The 19070-nt window shown below is 41.6% G+C and overlaps 1 protein-coding gene across 3 annotated transcripts in view; it reads right to left on the bottom strand.

The window, feature by feature from the left end:
* CDKAL1 (CDK5 regulatory subunit associated protein 1 like 1) overlaps nt 1-19070 on the bottom strand; it is a 633148-nt gene that overhangs the window by 195108 nt on the left and 418970 nt on the right. For all 3 annotated transcript variants that reach the window (XM_044259756.1, XM_044259746.1, XM_044259765.1), the window contains one exon: nt 17671-17816. In XM_044259756.1, coding sequence (XP_044115691.1) covers nt 17671-17816 — 146 coding nt within the window. The remainder of the gene's footprint in view (nt 1-17670; nt 17817-19070) is intronic.

Raw genomic sequence — 19070 nt, 5'->3', positions numbered from 1 at the left:
AAACTCTGAGGCAGTATCATTTAGGATACTGGTGTTAGAGGGACTATTTTTACTGCAGGAAGGAAAAAAAATGAGTTAATGCCACTATAAATATGATGCTTTGACAGAAGTTAAAAAATAATGCTAGGAGCAACTTTGAAGATTCTTCCCTCAGTACAGGTTGGAACAGGTAAATTAAATGGGCCATTTTGTTATTTAGCATCTCCTAGTGGCCTGCTGGCACACGAACCACTTTAAACATCAGCATGAACAGCTTACATACCACTTCCTGTTGTATGGATAATGATGCCTCTATCTAACTAACTAAGAAAATAATGTTTTCCTAAGCTCTTCATAATGCACTCTCCACAAGACAGCAGGCTATCATCCCCCCGCAGCAGAGTCCTGGGCCGTGCTACCACCAAGGGGCTGGGGGGCTCCTGGCCGAGGTGTTATTTAAATTTCCTGTAGGTAATCACAGCCTGCGTTGCTAACATCTCTGCTGTCTAGCCTCTAGTCTGGATTGCTAGTGCAGAACAACACTCCTTCAGGAGCTCTGGTTGTACCCACAGCACCTGAGAAGGCCACAGAAAGACGACCATGTGGGATCTCAAGGCGGAGGAAAATGGAACGCGTTCCCAGGGCTGTCACCAATGGGAAACCAGAGAAAGGGTTTCTCTTAAGAGAGAGAAGAGAAAATAAAAGGAATAACTGGATGATGACAGCAGACGCCAATTAGTTACAAAATGAAACAACTCCGATCAAACAAGACGTGCGACAGATGACAGACAAAAGGGAGAAAATAAGGCAGGCCGGGTACAACCTCCCTTTGGCCACTAAGAACATATATCTAGTTTATATGAGGAGAGGACTTCATTTAAATGACCTAAGAGGGAGTGTTCAACAAAAAGACTTCATCTCCTACTTTCATGAGGAAAAAACTCCCCATAATAAGTAATAAAAAGTAACACCTGAAAACAAAATGAAAATGAGAAAGCTTATTGTGTAATTTAGCCCCTTAAAGGTTTGCTTGACCGAAGAGTTAATCTTTCCCAAAAGCATCCAATGTCATAATCTTTGCAAAAGTGTAGCCAACCCTTCTATTTTACATTTAAATATAACTTCTATTTTTTAGAAACTTATTCCAGTACTTAATAACATTCAGGATTTCATTTTTATAAGAAAAAATGCTTTTAAGGCAACATAAAATAAATAGGCATGAGCAAAACTGCCACACATAGATATTTATGCCTTAAGGATCAACTTTGGTTTTGGCACTTTGTTTTAGGTAATGAGCAGCAGATTAGTTCATTTGAAATCATCTTTTATTTTTCTCAGCAGCCCTTATAGCAAAAAATCAAATCAAAACAAAACAAAAACAAAAACCCAGAAATCTGAAACCCTATCTTAAAACACACAGTATGGACCAAACAGAGGCTGTCCACCTAATGCTTGACTAAATTATCAGATTTATTTCTCTTGGCTGATATGATTTCTAGAAAAATAAGTGTGGGCTCTATGTTTAGCTGTCTCCACAAGAAGTTCTATTAATCTATATATCTCTTAAGCAGGCAATATTCTGGCAATTTATTTAAAGAAGGTGTAAATTCATTCTGCCCTTTCTGCCACTGCACCAAATACTGCAACGGTTTCCCCAGGGGAGTCTCTACAGAGAAAGCAGAGACTCCTGTTTGACCCCTGCTGGCAATCAATTTATGGCCTCGAGCACAAAGCTTGATAGCCCTTGCGATTCTATATTAGCTCTTGTAACTCTTGGTATTATTCTTATTCATATAAATGTCAAATTCCTATCAGTAACCTGACCCAAAAGTGTTCGTAACCTCAGTTTACACCCTTTAAAACATCTCAGAAGTGGAGGGACTAAATTAAATTTTATATGTTTTAAATTAAACACCCAAGAAAGGGAATTAAAAAGAATAGTTTTTGCTGCTAAACGCAGGATGCCATGCTGTGTGAAGGTTGATAATTTAAGAAATACGGATGGCCTGGAAGAGTAAGCTGTCTTATGATAAAAACGGAAGAATCACTGTCTTTCAGTAAAGGGACAGCAGTGAAGAATTAAACAAACCAGAGCACGGAAGGCAACTGACTCTCCAAGACTATTTTCTGTACAGTTATTTTGCCTGAAAATAGAGTGCACATCAGTGAGAGGCTGCTGGTAGTGGGCTGTCTACACTGACCCCAGCCCCAGAGGCAGTCATTTCTGTCCACTTCCAAGTCCTGCCATACTAACGTGATGCTGCTGCTGTCACAAGGACTGGAGAGGAGGTTATGATGGGTAACGGGCCCTTTGGTTCCCTTGACCTGGCCTGGGATGATATTCTTCCCAAGGCAGCCTGCTTCCTATAGGCTTTTCTACTACAAGACGCCCTACATTGTACAAGCGAACCCTAAGATGACAACAGAACTCATTTGACGATGAAGTAAGCACTATTCTTCAGATGGTAAGCACTATTTTAGGTGCTGAAGATACACACACAAAAAGCCTCATCAAGTTATATGGGGGAGGGGGAGTCTTTAGCAGGGAGACCCATGTTGCCATGCACAATGTGGTAAGTACCATAATGGAGACGAACTACAAGGAGGTAATGTATGTAAAATACTTGGCAAAATGGCGGATGGTACAAATCAGTCAATGGTAGGTGTATAATAGGAATTATTTTGTTTGTTACTGTTTGTTACTCCTTCTTCTACTGAAGGTAATGGGGGAGCTACGGAAGAATTTTTGTAAAAGAAATACAAGGTTTGTATTTTAGAAGGAACATCTCTGGCAATGCAGTGAAGAAGGGTAGGTTGTAGGGAGTGAGCCTGGAGTTGAGGAAGGGATTTGGGAGGCAACACACTTCAAAAGAACTTTCTGACTGAGGCAGCAACAATGGGATGAAGAGGCAGACATGAGTTACTTGACCGATCAAAGTCACGGGACCTGGTGGCAGACTAGACTGCGTGGGAGAAAGCCAGAGGTGAGTCCAAAGAACAAAAAAGTGGTTCTGATTTGGTTGGATGAATAATGGGGACTTTTACTAAGATAAAGAGCATGGCGGAAAGAGCAATATGAAGGGTAGAAGCCCAAATGGAAAGTCTTCATTCTTCAGAAGCCAGTCAGACAGGCAGACGGATGGACGTGACGGACGTGATGGAGGGAAGACGGGGATGGAGGGGAAGAGGGAGAGTTGGGGGAAGAGACTGGGACAGAAAGTGATTGAAGGAGGAGGGGTTGGCCAACGTAAGAGGGAAGAAAAAGAAAGATGGAAGGTTGCTTGCTGGATCCCACATCGAGAATTTAAGCAGAGCAGCTACAATGAAGGAGTGTGAGGAGAAATCAGGCCAGAGGCTCAAGCAGCGGAAGGACAGTGGGGAAGGCGGAGGCAGGCAGCAGTGGGGCTCACTCTGCAGAGAGAGTGGGCTGTGAGCGAGAACACAGCACACAGAGGCAAGAGGAAATGCAGGCTCAGTGAGGGGTTTCTACAAACAGCAGTAACTGCAAAAGTGGAAGAGAATACAACTCATCAGGAGAAAGCGAAGAACAGGTAGAGAAACCACAGAATTTTTGAGTTAGACTAGAATTTAAATCACTTCGCTCGTCCTTTTTCTTAGAAACAAGGAAACTGAAGGAATCCCAACTCATATCCTGCCATTACGATTAGAAATAGCAGAAAAAGATTTGGATCGTCCATTCTAAAAAATATTTACTAACTAGGGTTGTCAATAAACATTGAAAAACCTGCCTGTAATAACTCACAATAAAAAAAAAATCTTTACAAAGGATTAATAAATGACCATGTTGTATTTTTCTTTTTAGGGTTAAGGAGGCATCAACATTTTTAAATTTACTTACTCAATCTATGTTCTCTTTTCTAAAGATAACTGGCCAAAAAGAAATGTCTTGAAAGGTTTTAACCGATTTATATCGGTAATTAAATGTTCCAGTAGGAAGGTATCTGGCTGGGTCAGTCCGTGGAGCGTGGGACTCTTGGTGTCAGGGTTGAGTCTGACCCCCATGTTGTGGGTAGGGATTATTTAAAAAAAATTTTTTTTGAATCATAAAAAAATATTCTAATATGAATGTCACTAGAGAATGTAGTTTTTGTATTTTATTGAATAAAGATCAGGCTTTGAATCCCAGATACACAACATCTGATCTTTAGTTTCTCACCCTAAGACATAAAAATAGCACCATGGACTCTGCAAGGTTACTGGGCGAGCTAAATGAAATGATGAATTCCAAAGAACCTACCACCCCATAAAATGCACTCTACTCATAGTAGTGCTTCTTGAATTATTTGTGGTTAATAACCAGTCTTCCCTCCAATTCATCATGCACTGCCACATTTTAAAGACGACGACGAAAGTGAATTAAATTTGATGTCTTGCAAATGCTAAATTACTGGAAAAGTTTCTATGTGCTTACATTTGCTTTCGGTGGCAATCTTGTATACTGATGACAAGTCTGCAGACAGACGGGCCCTGGCCGCTAAGCCATTTTTGCACAGCACGTGTGATGGGAGAACATAGCAGTGAAAGCTCTAGTACGAGGCAACCTGGACTCAAATTCTCCTGGCCCGCCTACTACCTGCGCACTTTCACGCTTGCTGCTTCCTCATCTGTGCAATGCGGAGGTCAGTAAGTAACACCTCTCCCCGGGGGGTTGTAAGAATTAAATGACTTTCTCCATACTCACCAACCTGAACAGTGACTGGAACGTTTTATTATTTATTTATTTGGAATATTTTAAATGCTCAGTATTAGAAATTAATATAATTGTTATTTGAAAGGAATGAGCATGAGTGTGTGTGCATATCTATATGCGCGCGCGCACGCGCACACACACACACACACACACAAAGTCATGGCTCTAGGGTAAATATTTTTATGCTAGTGCAGTTAATTTGTTTTTTTTTGTAACTTGGAAAAACATGGAGATTTATTTTAGCCAAGGAAAACAGAAAATACTATGTCTTTTATGTACAAAAACAGTTTTAAAAGTCATTAAAATTTAATCAGTAGCTGTTTTCTTCTTTTTTAAGCTCTCCAATGTACCACGATTCTGAAAGTTCTCAAGAGTTTTCAGTTAAATTTAGTTTCTTTTATAATTTTAAGTACAATTCAGGGAATTATACTATAGAAGTTTTTAAGATGCAATCTGACTTTTTTCTAAGTACAAAAATGCTCTTCAAATGTTAATTATATCAGGATTCTTGAAAGTACAACTTACTTAAAAGGGAGAAGGGTTGCCTAGGGGTCTCAGTTGTCTGCCTTTGTCTTGGGTCATGATCCCAGAGCCCTGGGATCACGCCCCGTTTCAAGCTCTGGCTCTGGGGAGTCTCCTTGAGGATTCTCCCTCTTCCTCTGCCCCTTCCCCCACTAAAATAAATAAATAAAATTTTAAAAAAGAATAAAACCCAACCGGGACTGTTGATAAGAGTTAAAACTGAACAACACCACTTTTTCCAGAAAAATAAACCTCAAAAGAATAATGGTATTTTTCTAATCACGCAATTAGTCATTATTGCACAGTTCAACTAAAATGGCATTTTCAAAAAAAAGTTGAATGCTTGGTCTTATTTATATGGCTGGACTAAAATCAACTTACTCTAAATAAAGGAAGAGGAATCTGTTCATTTTAAAGGCTATTAGTAAGACACAGCTGATTTCATTGATCAAAATAGACTTAATTCCTTTTAGGGGCAGTTCTCAAACTGTAACATGGGAGCATATTTAAAAGCACAAGTGGCAGAGACTTCTGGAGGCCCTCCATTCCCTTCCCTTCACCTCCCACAGATTTTTGGCCAGATACATGGAGGTCTGGAAGAAACACTAGGACTTCCCAGTTTCTCTGGCACCTAGCAATAGCCATTTTCTACTCGAAGAGACATAGTGCAAGTGTCAGGTCAACTCCAAGACAGGACTGTAAGGGGAGGGAAGGAGAGAGGTGCACCTTTCCCCTTCTCCTTTCTGCCAGCTAGGATGGCGACTTGAGGGACTGGTCGTAAGCAGTCACCATAGACCACGGCGCGGGAGCTCGTGGAGAGCTAAGCAACAGGACAGAGCTCTGGGTGTGCGCTACTGTGACCATCCCACTAGGGCAAGACGACCACCTACTAAATGTTTTGGGGTTTTCCCACCTATCTTGTTTGAGCTATTTTTGTTTCTGATCATTGACAGCCCAACCACATCGATCTACAGCTGAATACTACTGGCGCCGGAACCTGAAAGGTGGCATTAGCTCGGTCGTATCGCAGGTTCCAAGTACTCTCACTGCAGACCTGAAAGCTAATTAGCGTTGTGTGTTGGCAAAATGCTTGGTCAGACTGTCAACGCTGAACCTCAGTAGAAAGACCAAGTGTTAGTTAAGTCTACAGCAGCAGAAGTGCTAGAAAAAAAAAACCAGAATGACAAATATTAGCCTGCTCCTTCTTACTGCTCTCAACAGAGAACTCAAGACTAGGAGTAGCCAGTTGCAAGCTGAAATTTAAGGAAAATCTCTGTGTTTGAGAGTTATAATCCAATTGGACAGAGTCCTGTGATTTTTGTGGTTTGCAGGTTTGCAAAAACCCAAGCAAAGCAATTTTAAGGCTTGACTACAATGGCGCCGCTCCCTAAGATAGATGAGTGCCCCACCATATACCGACCCAGTTTCCTGGCAGCACTGGCATGAAGAGTGTTTCAGAAGGCCTCCAGGAAGTCATCCTGAAATTCAGAGTCAGGGTAGAAGGGCATAAGATTGAGGCCAATAAATAAAATATAGAGTCTTCATGTTCAAAACTATGTCCAGGCATAATTTTTGACTAATTTGTTCATGGAACTGACAAGAAATAAATAGATGGGGAGCATACTGAATTTTTAAGGGAAGAGGGTTGCCAACGGTGCATCAGGTTGGTCTGCACACGATGCATACGATATGTCTGTACAACTCTTACAGCAACTTCCAGGTCTGACATCAGCACCAGAAGGAAGCAGGCATGGAGGTAGCAGAACCCAGCCAGAAGAGCATATTCTCTAATGCCCAACTCAGACATGGCCTTGGGGACCAGAGCAATGGAGGACGATCAGCCAAGAGTATCTCCTATAGAAGGTTATCAGGGTTCGTGGGATAGGGTAACAAAGAATGTCCTTCAGTGCTAGGGCAGAAAGTCTTCATGGTTCTTCCAAATAGGATTTGCTCATTCCCACTGAACAATAGCTGATGTGTATTTCCCACTCCATAATTTTTTTTATTAATTTCAGAGGTAGAGGTCAGTGATTCATCAGTTGCATATAACACCCAGTGCTCGATATATCACGGGTCCTCCCTAATGCTCATCATCCAGTTATCACGCCCCACCCTCCAGCAACCCTCAGTTGGTTTCCCTCTCTCTCTGATTCCATCTTATTCTATTTTTCTTTCCCCTCCCCTATGTTCATCTGTTTGGTTTCTTAAATTCTACATGAGTCAAATCATGATATTTTTCTTTCTCTAACTTATTTTGCTTAGTATAATACACTCCAGTTTCATCCATGTTGTTGCAAATGGTGAGTTTTTGTTCTTTTTGATGGCTCAGTAATATTCCATTGAGTAATATTTTATTCCATACACATCTTCTTCATTCATTCATCTGTCAATCCCATTCCCCCATTTTAAAATGGAACTTTTAAAAATTATGTTCTAATTTCTACTCTACTTTAAATGGGAACTTTGGACCTTTTGAAAAGGACAGAGCATTGACCACAGACCATGCATGTACAAAAGGACAGACAAGATGGGGCTTGAGTTATCTCTCTTAGACAAAGGGTAAACTCTGTGTGTAGTAATAAGGTGGCCCAAAGGGTGAGACTGTGGCAGACTTCTAACCATTTTCTAACCTCACCTCCCCTTATTTCCAACAGAGCCCTGGGTTTTCAGATGGGCCAAAGGCCACTCAAATTAAAGACTTCATTGCTTAGCCTTTCTTTCTGCTAAGCGTAGAACACATGACTAGGTTCTGACCAATTAGATAAAATCAAAGTGATACATGTAACTTTCAAACAGGGTTTAAAGGAGAAGAACACATATCCTTTGTTTGTCCCTCTCCTCCCTATAGACTGGAATGCAACTGTGATGGCTGGAGCTGAAGCAACCATCTTGGACCATGAGATGAAAGCTGTATCCTGCATCCTTGACACGCCGGAGATTATCACAGCTCTGTCACTAGCTCTGGACTTTATTTCTGGGACTGAACAACTTTTACTTTCTTTATGCCATTACCTTTTTTTCTGTCACTCTGAGACAAACCAAACTATAACTTTTATACACACAAATATACATATATACACATATGTGTGGTTAATTGAGGTAAAGCCTTTCCCTGTCAGTAGATTTTATATCATAAACAAATCAAAACAATAAAGTATAGTCATCTGGTTTTCTGTGAGACCTGTAATCCAGTATTTCCCTCTCGTCCATGGAAAGCCTATAATAAACATTTTTGCTCTGCTCCCCTATACTAGAGTTAATCTTGGGGTTTTACTACACTTACCAACATTATGGCTATACATATTTGCATAATATGAACCATGATTTAAGAATGTCAGTCTCCAGAAGATAGGCATCAGGTTTTACTTAGCTTTTCATAATTCTACACATAACAAGTGTCTGACATATAGTCTATAACCACTAAGTATTAGTTGAATAAATGCAACTTTGGCTCCTTTGAAATTCATATCAACTCACAACAACTTTTTTGGTTCTGTTTCCAGAATTTAACGGGTCAGATCTCAATAATCCAAAATTCAATTTTTTTTTTTAAAGATTTTATTTATTTATGTGACAGACAGAGATCACAAGTAGGCAGAGAGGCAGGCAGAGAGAGGAGGAAGCAGTCTCCCCGCTGAGCAGAGAGCTCAATGCGGGGCTCGATCCCAGGACCCTGGGATCATGACCTGAGCTGAAGGCAGAGGCTTAACCCGCTGAGCCACCCAGGCGCCCCCAAAATTGAATTTTTTAAAAACAATGATGGGTTATATTACCCCATCTTCTTCCTATTGTTTGCTGCTGACCTTGCCTTTTAGATATTACTTCAGGGTCTCGTGGAACGTTCCAAACTACATGCACTGCATATGCTCCCTTGATTTCTTCCTGGTTTTCGATAAGGACATAAGGTCCCAGAGAATCAGGAGGCCTCAGGAAATGGCCATCAGAGAATGATGACAGGGATGAGTAGAGGAGGTACGAGCGGCCAAGAATGGACTCTCCTTGTGCCAGCAGCATGTGACGACATGGGTCAGTGTGAGGAACTAAGTCTGGTTGGAGGTGGGAATTTGAGCTGGATATTAATATAGCTGGTTCCAGGAAGGAAGGATGAAAGGACATAGAAATGAGGACGTAATAAAGTTTCTGAGACACAGCAGACTAGGTAGGACAATAGCTCTGCAACACGTAAGCCTTAGGACAGCATTTTACTTTACTTGTACACACACTTCATGAAGTCACTCTGTAGTGTCTAGTTAAAGGTGCTGTTACAGGTAGACCCGTCATTATCTACTGGTAGTTTCTCTCCCTGTGCTGACAATCACAACTGCTTCCTTATCATCTCCTCGCTCAGGGACTCTCCACCTGGATGGGGAGTGAAAGCAAAAAGGAGGGGATTCTGACTACAGAAAGAGTAAATTTTTGGAAGAAGTTGTGTCTAATTTAAAATTTTCCATCTGATGATATAGTCAATCCCTAATTAGAAAATTACGATCATCCCTAATGTTTCTAAGAAGACTGAGAAGGCCAGATGCCACGGCAGCAATGAAAAAAAGTTTGGAGATTCACAGGCTGGCACATGAATCTGAATTCGACCAGTTATTAGCATGGTCACTTCGGGCAAAGTCACCATATGCCTTAAGTTGCTCACCTGTCACATGGGGTAACCATATTTCCTGTCTGGTGTGAGCCATTGTGAAAATTAAACGAGCTAATCTACGTAAAGTGCTTAGCACATTGCTTCCAACATATTATACACTCAATAAATAATGCCTTATAATTATTGTTCGCTATTAGCCAGCAGGAGCTCACAGAACACAGACTCTCTACGAATGCAGAGGTTGATGGTCTACGAAAGGGAATATATCAGTTTCTCTGCAAAGAGCAGGGGATTTTCTTGTTTATGAGAAGAGAACTTTAATTAAAACAGACTGAGAAATATTACTCTAAGCCTCAATCTCATTGGTTCCAGAGCGAGCACCATTCATGCAATGACTACGCAGTATGCCTGCCTCCTGCTCTCCTGCTCCCAGGGCCGTGTGCACAGGGTAGGAGGGGGAAGACAGAGGAGGACAAAGGGAATGCTGTGCTAGGAACCCGGAATGCAGTCAACAGAGGGCCACAGAGACTGCTCAGACAGGGGACAACACTGTATCTCAACAGCTTTTGAACACTTGGTATTGCGGACAGAATCTTAAAAATACCTTTTCTTTCCCCTCTAGCACGTGCTGACAAGAGCCCACTCTAGTTGACAGCTGACCCTTTACCATTTTCATTTTCCTTAACTGCTATGTCCCTTGGCTTCTGCGGTGTCCTTTCCTCCTGTGTCTCCTCCTACCCCGGCCTGACCCCGCCTTTTCAACCTCTGTCACAGGATCCTCTCCCCTTTACACGCACTCAGATACTGGTGTCCCCTAGTCCTCCGTTCCCAGCCCTCCACTTTCCAGCTCCAGGACCATCTCCCCACCCACAGCTTCATCTACCACTTAAAAGCTAATTACTTCCCAACATTTATCTCTAGACAGATCGTCACTTCCCTCCTGGGCTCTTGGCCCCTACTTTGCATAGCCTGCAGGGGCTCGCCCCTGGATCTTCTTTTCAAATTCGTATCTATTTTAAATTGCATTTCAAATTCAGTCTGTCCCAAGCCAAACTCCTGTCTTCTACCCAAACTCCTCCTCCTTCTCGTTTCCCCTCTTGGTTAACCAGACCATCTTCTACTAGGCCTTGGGATAAAATACCAAGAAGCCATCCTTCCGCATCCTCCCTCCTAAGCACACACTGTAAATCTCACCTCACCCACATTTGCTGAGTCCACCTCACTGGCTCCATTCCTAGGGTGACATGCCTTCGACGGGAACCAGGGTACAGCACAATGACTGGGTTCTGACTCAGGCATCGCGTAGCCTTAGTTCTCACCAAGGTTCCATCACTAACCGCCTGACCATGGGCAAATTACGTAACATCCTTGGAACTGAAGGACTAAATAAATTAACCTATGCCACCGCCCTCACGGCAGTGCTTGGCACCAAAGTCAAACTCAAAAATATTAGCTACTGGTTTTATTACCAGGACCATATTAAATATTACTAGTGGTGTTGGTATTATTGCATTTATTACGGTGCTGAGCACAAAACTGATAAATTTTTTTTTAAAGCGATTAAATCAATCAGTAGAATCAGTAGGGAGAGAGCTACACGGCACAAACTGAAGATCTAGTCTATTATGCATTAAATCACTGTGGGCTCTCACCAAGTCTTCTTAACCAGTATGAACCCTGACGTTCACTTTAGAAGTGCAGGTTAAAAATACCTATCGTATATAGTTGGCTGGGTTTCTGTGACAACATCATGACTTAGTACACGAGCCCCATGTTATATGAAAAGCACTCTATCAAAGGAGAAAAGCTCACGACCAGTATATGATTTCACAGTATGCGATCTGACCCTTGTGTTTGCAAGAAGATGGAGAGAAAATGTACAAAGGATTAAGGGAAGGTAATGTCTCTGTTTCTGAAAGGAATAACACAACTGTATCATAAAGGAAAGATATAAGGTAGAAAGAGATTAGGAATGATGAGATTTCTCTCTCGACTGGGCTCAATGGAAAATGTAAAGCTAAATCAATAGAAAATGTAATTACCTTCAAACCAATGAATCACATTTAGGGTAATCCCAAAATAATATGGTGTTTAGCACATGATGTCAGTGTCTTCCAAATATAAATATAATACTATGGTCAAAAAGAAAATGTTTTCCTTGCTACATAACTGTTCAAATGATATGCATTCATTTTCTTGAAATAATGTAGAGCTAGCTAGGGAGACAGAGAAAGAGAAGAGAATGTCACTATTTCAGAAAGATATCTGACAAGAGAGAGAATAGTGAGCAAGACCTTAGGGACACCCAAAATATCCACCTAGTTAAAGATATCAGAAAGGAAGAGATAAAGCCAGAAAAGAACTTTGAGGGAAGTATTTTCCATAAATGATTTGGGAGGTGGTTATTCAGTGAACAGAAACACATCTGGAAGGAAACTTAATTACCTAATCCTTGCCGAATCGTTTTTTTTGGTTTTGTTTTTTGTTTTTGCAATTTCTTTCCCTCTGTTCTGACAAATACTGTTGCTTGTATTTCCAAGCCACTAGGAATAAAACTAGATATTAAAAAATGGAATAAAACACAAATTTAGCACAATTTGGCCTTTCATCAGATTCTGTTCCAGTACGGACACGTGGGTGACTGGAAACTCATGAAAAGGAGAAGAAAAAAAAAAACAAAACTCAGGATGTTCATGAGTTAGCATTCCCCCCCCCCCCAAGAGAGACTGGAGAAGTAGGTCAGAGGGCAGGCTCGGCAGTAATGAGAGAACTCTGGGACTCACTGACAGAAACCACGCCGCGGAAACCAGCCCGACTTTGGGTCCCTGTGCCCCTTCACCGCCTGAGTATACAGTGGAGAGACTGGAGGACAGAACTTTCTCTGCAAGGCTGTCTGCCCCCCTCCAGTGAGCTCTCCCCACTAAAAGCTCCTTAGTCACTGGTTGTGGCATTTCACAGGGCAATCTCTAGGTACGGGAAGCTCGGGGCTGTGCACGCACAGCATGATGCTCAAGGTTAATATTCTATAAGCAACATGACAAATTAACCCAGAATGACACAGCACGCTGACAGATGATAATGGCAAATGCTGCAGAGGATAGTATTATGGCATTAAAAGTCCACATAAAGATGCCTCAGTAAGGCACAACTTCAGATCTATGCAACTCGCAGGTAAAAACACAACAGGTAGTTACGTCATTCAAAATGTATTTACCAAGTGAGGGGTACGGATTTTGTCTCCCAAGTTTAAGGTCTGGGTAGCAAAAACCAAAAGGCCACTGGACTTCCAATAAAATAATCTCCGAAAACAAATAGGTCTTTTAATACATAAAGTGTTTCACGTCTTAAAATGTATCTATCAACAGGACACTCTTAGTATTTCTTTCACACTTTAATGTGTGAATTTGAGGACTTAGAGTTTTCTTACTTAGCATGAGAACATATGCTTGAGAGGACACCTCTGCATGTTGTGACTTTTTGAATGTATGTGAATAAACGGTTTTATGGTGGGGAGTGACTGCGTAAATTCAATGCTGTTCAAATGAGGGGAGCCCAATCAAAGTCTACCTCCAAGGTCCCAAAGTCCTAGGAACCCAAATTACATCATCCTCAAAACAGCTAAGTGAAAAATCCTCTCTTTGGGAAGTAACTCTTTCAAAATTACATGAGAAAAATATAATGGTTCAAGTGCTATACTTAAAAAAAAAAAAAATCCGGGATGCCTGGGTGGCGCAGTTGGTTAAAACGACTGCCTCCGGCTCAGGGCGTGATCCTGGAGTCCCGGGATCGAGTCCCACATCAGGCTCCCAGCTCCATGGGGAGTCTGCTTCGCTCTCTGACCTTCTCCTCGCTCATTCTCTCTCTCACTGTCTCTCTCTCTCAAGTAAATAAAAATAAAAATCTTTAAAAAAAAAAAAAATCCCAATAAGATAACACAAAAACCAGGGCACCTGGATGGCTCAGTGTGTTAAGCCTCTGCCTTTGGCTCAGGTCATGATCCCAGGGTCCTGGAATCAAGCCCCACATCGGGCTCTCTGCTCAGCGGGGATCCTGCTTCCCCCTCTCTCTATGCCTGCCTCTCTGCCTACATGTGATCTCTCTCTCTCTTTCTCTCTCTGTCAAATAAATAAATAAAATCTTAAAAAAAAAAAAAAGATAACACGAAAACCAGCTCAGTGACCATTAAGGAAAGCAGTTGCACTTAGGGGGTATTTATTAAAAATCACAAGAATGGGGAGGCCTGGGTGGCTCACTTGGTTGAGCGGCTGCCTTCGGCTCAGGTCATGATCCCAGCATCCTGGGATCGAGTCCCACATCGGGCTCCTTGCTCGGCAGGGAGCCTGCTTCCTCCTTCTCCGTTCATATGAAAACATCAACTTCGTTAATTTTCCAACTGGATTAATCAATCGGAATAGAATAATTTAAGTCACATGATTATCTGCTCAGGACCAGCTGTTTTAAATTAGTATATTAAGTAATTTAGACACTTTCCTTCGCAAAGGTTGCGTGATTTAATCAATTCCCATATGCCTCAACATGTGCCAGAACCACTGGGTTATCTTCCATCCAGCTGCTGTTATGGTAATGGCTGCCAACTTTCAAACAACTGAAGAGAATAATGAATCAACTTCAACTTGGCTCGTAAGTCAACTTCTGTTGCTTCCAGCTAAAACACGGGCCAGTTTCAACTGTAAAGAAAATTAATTAAAAAGATTTCACCTCCAGCATCTCCGAGACATGGCGTCACGGCCACGGCTGACTTCGTAGTTTAAAAGCCTCCAGCCCACAGTTCAGATGGCCGTGTTACGTGTGATAGGTTGTTTTCAAAATTGGGATTTTTTTTGATGAAACAGATTAGGAAATGCCCTCTCCCTAATGCAGAACATGAAGCTGTAAGTCTCCTGTTGACGGAGAGGAAAAGAAAATCGAGATTCTTAGCTGTTAAAGGCTCATTAAGAAAAAAGAAATAGGCTTCAAAAACTTCAGAGGCAACAAGACACTAGTACAGGAGCCTTAAAAGCAGATACAAGAGGAGAGCGCCTCACAAACCACTTTAAGTCAGAGTCATTTGAACACACGAAAGCAAAATGACAGGATGAGGCCCTCTTTCCAAAAAAAAGACAGTATTTTACTGAATTTTGATAAAACGCTAGCCAAAACAATTTTGTGCTGGATCAGTTATCCAGATTAGCGGTTCCACCATAAAAATCCGTGAAATTTTGGTGTTTCCTATAAGCCCTAATCCATTTGGCATAAAGCGGTGCTGGTTTTTTACAGGAAAAGTAAGCAAACCGTGAGAGCAGAAACCTGCTAAAAACACTTCATTTATTTCTAAGTTGGATGCAGTTGAAAATTGCTCCCTGGGTGGGTGGACTTCCCCGGAAGGATGGGAACACTATTCCACAAGAGCAAAGGTGGGGTGTATCGTCTGCACAGGGGTGAGTGCACAGAACTATGCATCACAAGCAACAGGACAGACTGGACGAAAGACACAATTTCATGGTTCTGATGAACGGTCTAAAACCATGTAAGGATCACCTTATTAGTAGTCATAATTTGATTTCTTCTTGTTTTCCAAAGAGTCCCTGTAAGTTTTATCAGGATTATCATATTATCTGCCTTCTAACATTTTTCTAATATATCCTGTAAATTATAATTTAAGTGTGGAATTATATACCGAGGTTGCCTGAGTCCTCACTGTGCACCTCTAAGATAAGAGTTTTAAAAAAACCACTTCTCAAAGATGCTATCAAGACTCACACTATCCTAGGCCGGCATAATACACTTGAAACCGGTATTATGGACAGATGGGCAGTGGGATGGGGTGTCTTCTCCAGACATCTCCAATATCCTCTCCAGGGATCTCTGGTATCTCCAGTGCTAGGAATATTGGCAATCCTGGGGGGGGCGCACCCAGTTCTGGATCTTCCAGACAGCAGAGTAGCTCTAGAAAAGCTACGCAGATGTCTCAGGGTAACTCGGAATCCAAAGAAAGGACAATGAGTTTCAGCCATGAACAAGGGAAAGAGACTACTCTAACACTTTGATGTGATCATCTTTTGACCTCTCTACAGCTCATGGATGCTGTTTAAACTGTTCAAGATGCAACAGATTTAAAAGGTCCATCTTTGGAACAACATAAAAGGCTAGAACTTATTGTGAAATTGTTGTCCATTTAGGAGGCTGCAGTAATTCCCCAAACAACTGAGTCAGCACTCACCCAAGCAGAGGAGAAAGAGAGGTGTTGATTCCTTAACCTCACCGAATCACATTAACGCAACAAGCACTTGGAAAGTGTTCTGGTCTATTCTGCACAACAGGATGCATGTCTACACTTGGCAAAATCTTGTGTAACACGTATGAATTGTGCACGTTATTTGCTATCGCCCTAGTTATAAGCAAGAGGCAAGAAATTTCACAGGTGCAACAGTATGTTTGCGATTTTGAAAATATTCCATTCACCAGTGCCAACGTGCCCAAAAGGACTCTCTCACATGAGACAAGTTCACCTACCATAAGCTAGAACAAATGCAAAGGAGGGGTACCGGGCAACTTAACGGACATCGGACATAAAAATTCTTATTCTTTAGCCCTGACCTCAGTTCTCTTTAAAAGTAGGAAGTATTACAGATGGTAGAGATCTGTCATTATTCTGTTTTCTGCTTTGAAGGCTGTATATACTTAATGATTATAATTATGAAATCCTAGATTAAATATGCCTTCTATTCACTGATTTGAATATTCGAACAATTAGCTGTGTTTGTTTGAATGCACACAAGTGTCTTTATTTCTAGTGGTTAGGATAATCAAGAAATGCCTAGAGGTGAAAATTAGAACGACGTACAGGAAAGACGAGGAAGCAAGGAGAAAGTGAATAGAAGAAGAAAAGGATTTTAAAAGATCTCTATGTAGTCAGGATAAGTCACTAATTGAAGGTGGAAAAAATAATTGCTTACAATTTGTATAAAGCAATCATATCCATGTAGCACTTCGACATGGTACAAAGGTACATAATTATAAACAAGAAGATGGAAATAAAAAGTTGTATCTTAATTATGAAAAACAACAGAGGAAAAAAATTATGGAAAGTAGGAAGACCCATGCCACAAATATGCCAAGATAAATGTTCTCCCCCGAGGGGAGAACAGTGCCCTAGACTTGAGAAGGTTTTGTATGACCTTGGCCAGCCCTACTATTTCCTGCCTTGTATAATCACAGAAGGCAGTCAGTGTTTGGTGATGATGAGAAGTAGGATTTTAAAGAATATAATTATGGGCTGCAAGTGTTTTCTGTGGAAACAAAATGATCATTCATGTTTAAGATTGTGTAAATATGCCTTAATTTTGGTCAACAGCAATTTCAACCTTAAAAAACAGAATCCTTAAACCTCCTTATAAGTCACAATTCTCCAAGTAATCTTCAGGGATAAACATGTAAAAGCAGAGACTTTCCAGATACTCGTCAAAAAATGCTACTTGGTAGAAAACAGTCTATTCTGTAGGGACACGATCTGGCCCATCTCCAAATCAGAACCAGCTCAGCACCTCGAAGTCCACATTAAGGGAGATTTAAGCGAAGCCAAAGCAGTTTTCATCTACTAGGTCAGGTATAAAAATGATCACAATGTACATTAGCTCAGAGAGGCAATGTTACCCAGATTCATGGTGTGTCGTGCACAGATGGGAGGTGGATATAAGAACAAACCACATGAAGGCTCCCTGAGGAAACATAAAGCCTGGGGAAGCTTCGAAACTCTCGCCTTCTCGCTGGTACCTTTAACTCTGGCTACAATTAGTGCATTTTTACCACATGCTTTTGAAAGAAGAAAAGGAATGGTTATTTTCTTAAGTACTAACAGACTTACTTCTCTTTCAGGAAATCCACGACTCTTTTGAAGTCAGCCACGCAGTATTCTCTCTTCATTTCCATGAGTACAGTGTCAGAGGCAGACTGGACCGGGATGTGCAGGAAAGCATAGACTCGGGGATGGTTAAGGATTTTTGCCATTTCCTAAAAAAAAAAAAAAAAAAAATGGAAGGAGAAAACATTAACCATTTTAAGGAATTAGGTAATGGTTTCCTTCAGATCAACGCTCACAGGGTCAAGCAAATAAACAAAGCTGAAAACGGACGCAGGCACTCTTCAAGCAAATGATAATGGGTACAACTCCATGATGACTCCAAGATGACTTTCGGAGAATTCCACACAAGGCTTACTTCCTCACGCTCACTGTCTCTCTTAGGTAACAAAATGAAGGTAAAGTCATGGAATCCCTGAAAAGCAAGGTTTTCGAGGGCTTCAAAATAACCAGCACTCCTCCCTTGCCTCAAAGAAGTTTTATATTCTGCCTCACTACATTAGCCGGGGAAGGGGCAGTAGTTAAACAGTTAAGATTCTGTTATCCTGGGTACTTGAATAAAATCTCCAAACTTGAGGCCAGTCAACATTTTTTTTTTTAAATACTTTAGAAGAAGAAGGAACGTATAACCTGTTTCTTTCTCAGCTAGTCAACAACCACATATTCGTTGAGCATCTACAATGCAAAAGGGAGCGCATCACTCAATGAAGCTGGCCTGTTGGCCTTGGGTCACCTGCGGACATCCATGTGGAGTTGGGGAGAAGGGAAGAACAGGAAGAAGAATGTGGCTGGCAAAGTAGCAAACTGCAGTAAAACAAATCAGGATACCCAGAGGGTATTTTCTGGAATTCCTCAGGAGACACAAACGTAGGCAGGAAGAAGAACAGAAGGAGAGCTGTGGTCACGTGAGCATTCACGAAAGCAGTACGAAGCCAGACTGACTGCGCCCTTCTCCTCGGACGCACTGGGACTCCCCCACTGGAGGGCTGGCGCAGGGAGAGGAGAGGAGGCACGAGAAGCGGGGAGCAGGGGAGTGGTGGGGAGGGGGCGCCTACAAAGAGACCGAGAGGCAAGAATGTTGAGAAAGGGACTCCTCTGCGATAACTCGCACGTAACCAGTGATTTTTAGTTTTTAAAGGACCGCGTTTTCCAATCTGTTACTTCATTTTCATTCTTGGAACAGTATTTTGAGGATCTTACGTGGAGTAAGAGAACCAGCTGATTCCACAGAGTCACCTCCTAGTTATTCAGGGGCCAGTCAGGCACACGTGTCAACCATGCCCTGTGTGTCTCTACCGACCGCCAACACTAGGGCTTTTGCCAACGTGGAAGAAAGAACAATTAACTCAGATCTATCACCTTCTTAATAATGCCTTAGTTGTTGGTGTTTTCTTAAGATTTTATTT

This window comes from Neovison vison, chromosome 1 (assembly GCF_020171115.1).
Source record: "Neovison vison isolate M4711 chromosome 1, ASM_NN_V1, whole genome shotgun sequence".
Lineage (NCBI taxonomy): Eukaryota > Metazoa > Chordata > Mammalia > Carnivora > Mustelidae > Neogale > Neogale vison.
The sequence above is the reverse complement of the archived record's forward strand: the minus strand, read 5'-3'. Positions and strand labels throughout refer to the sequence as shown.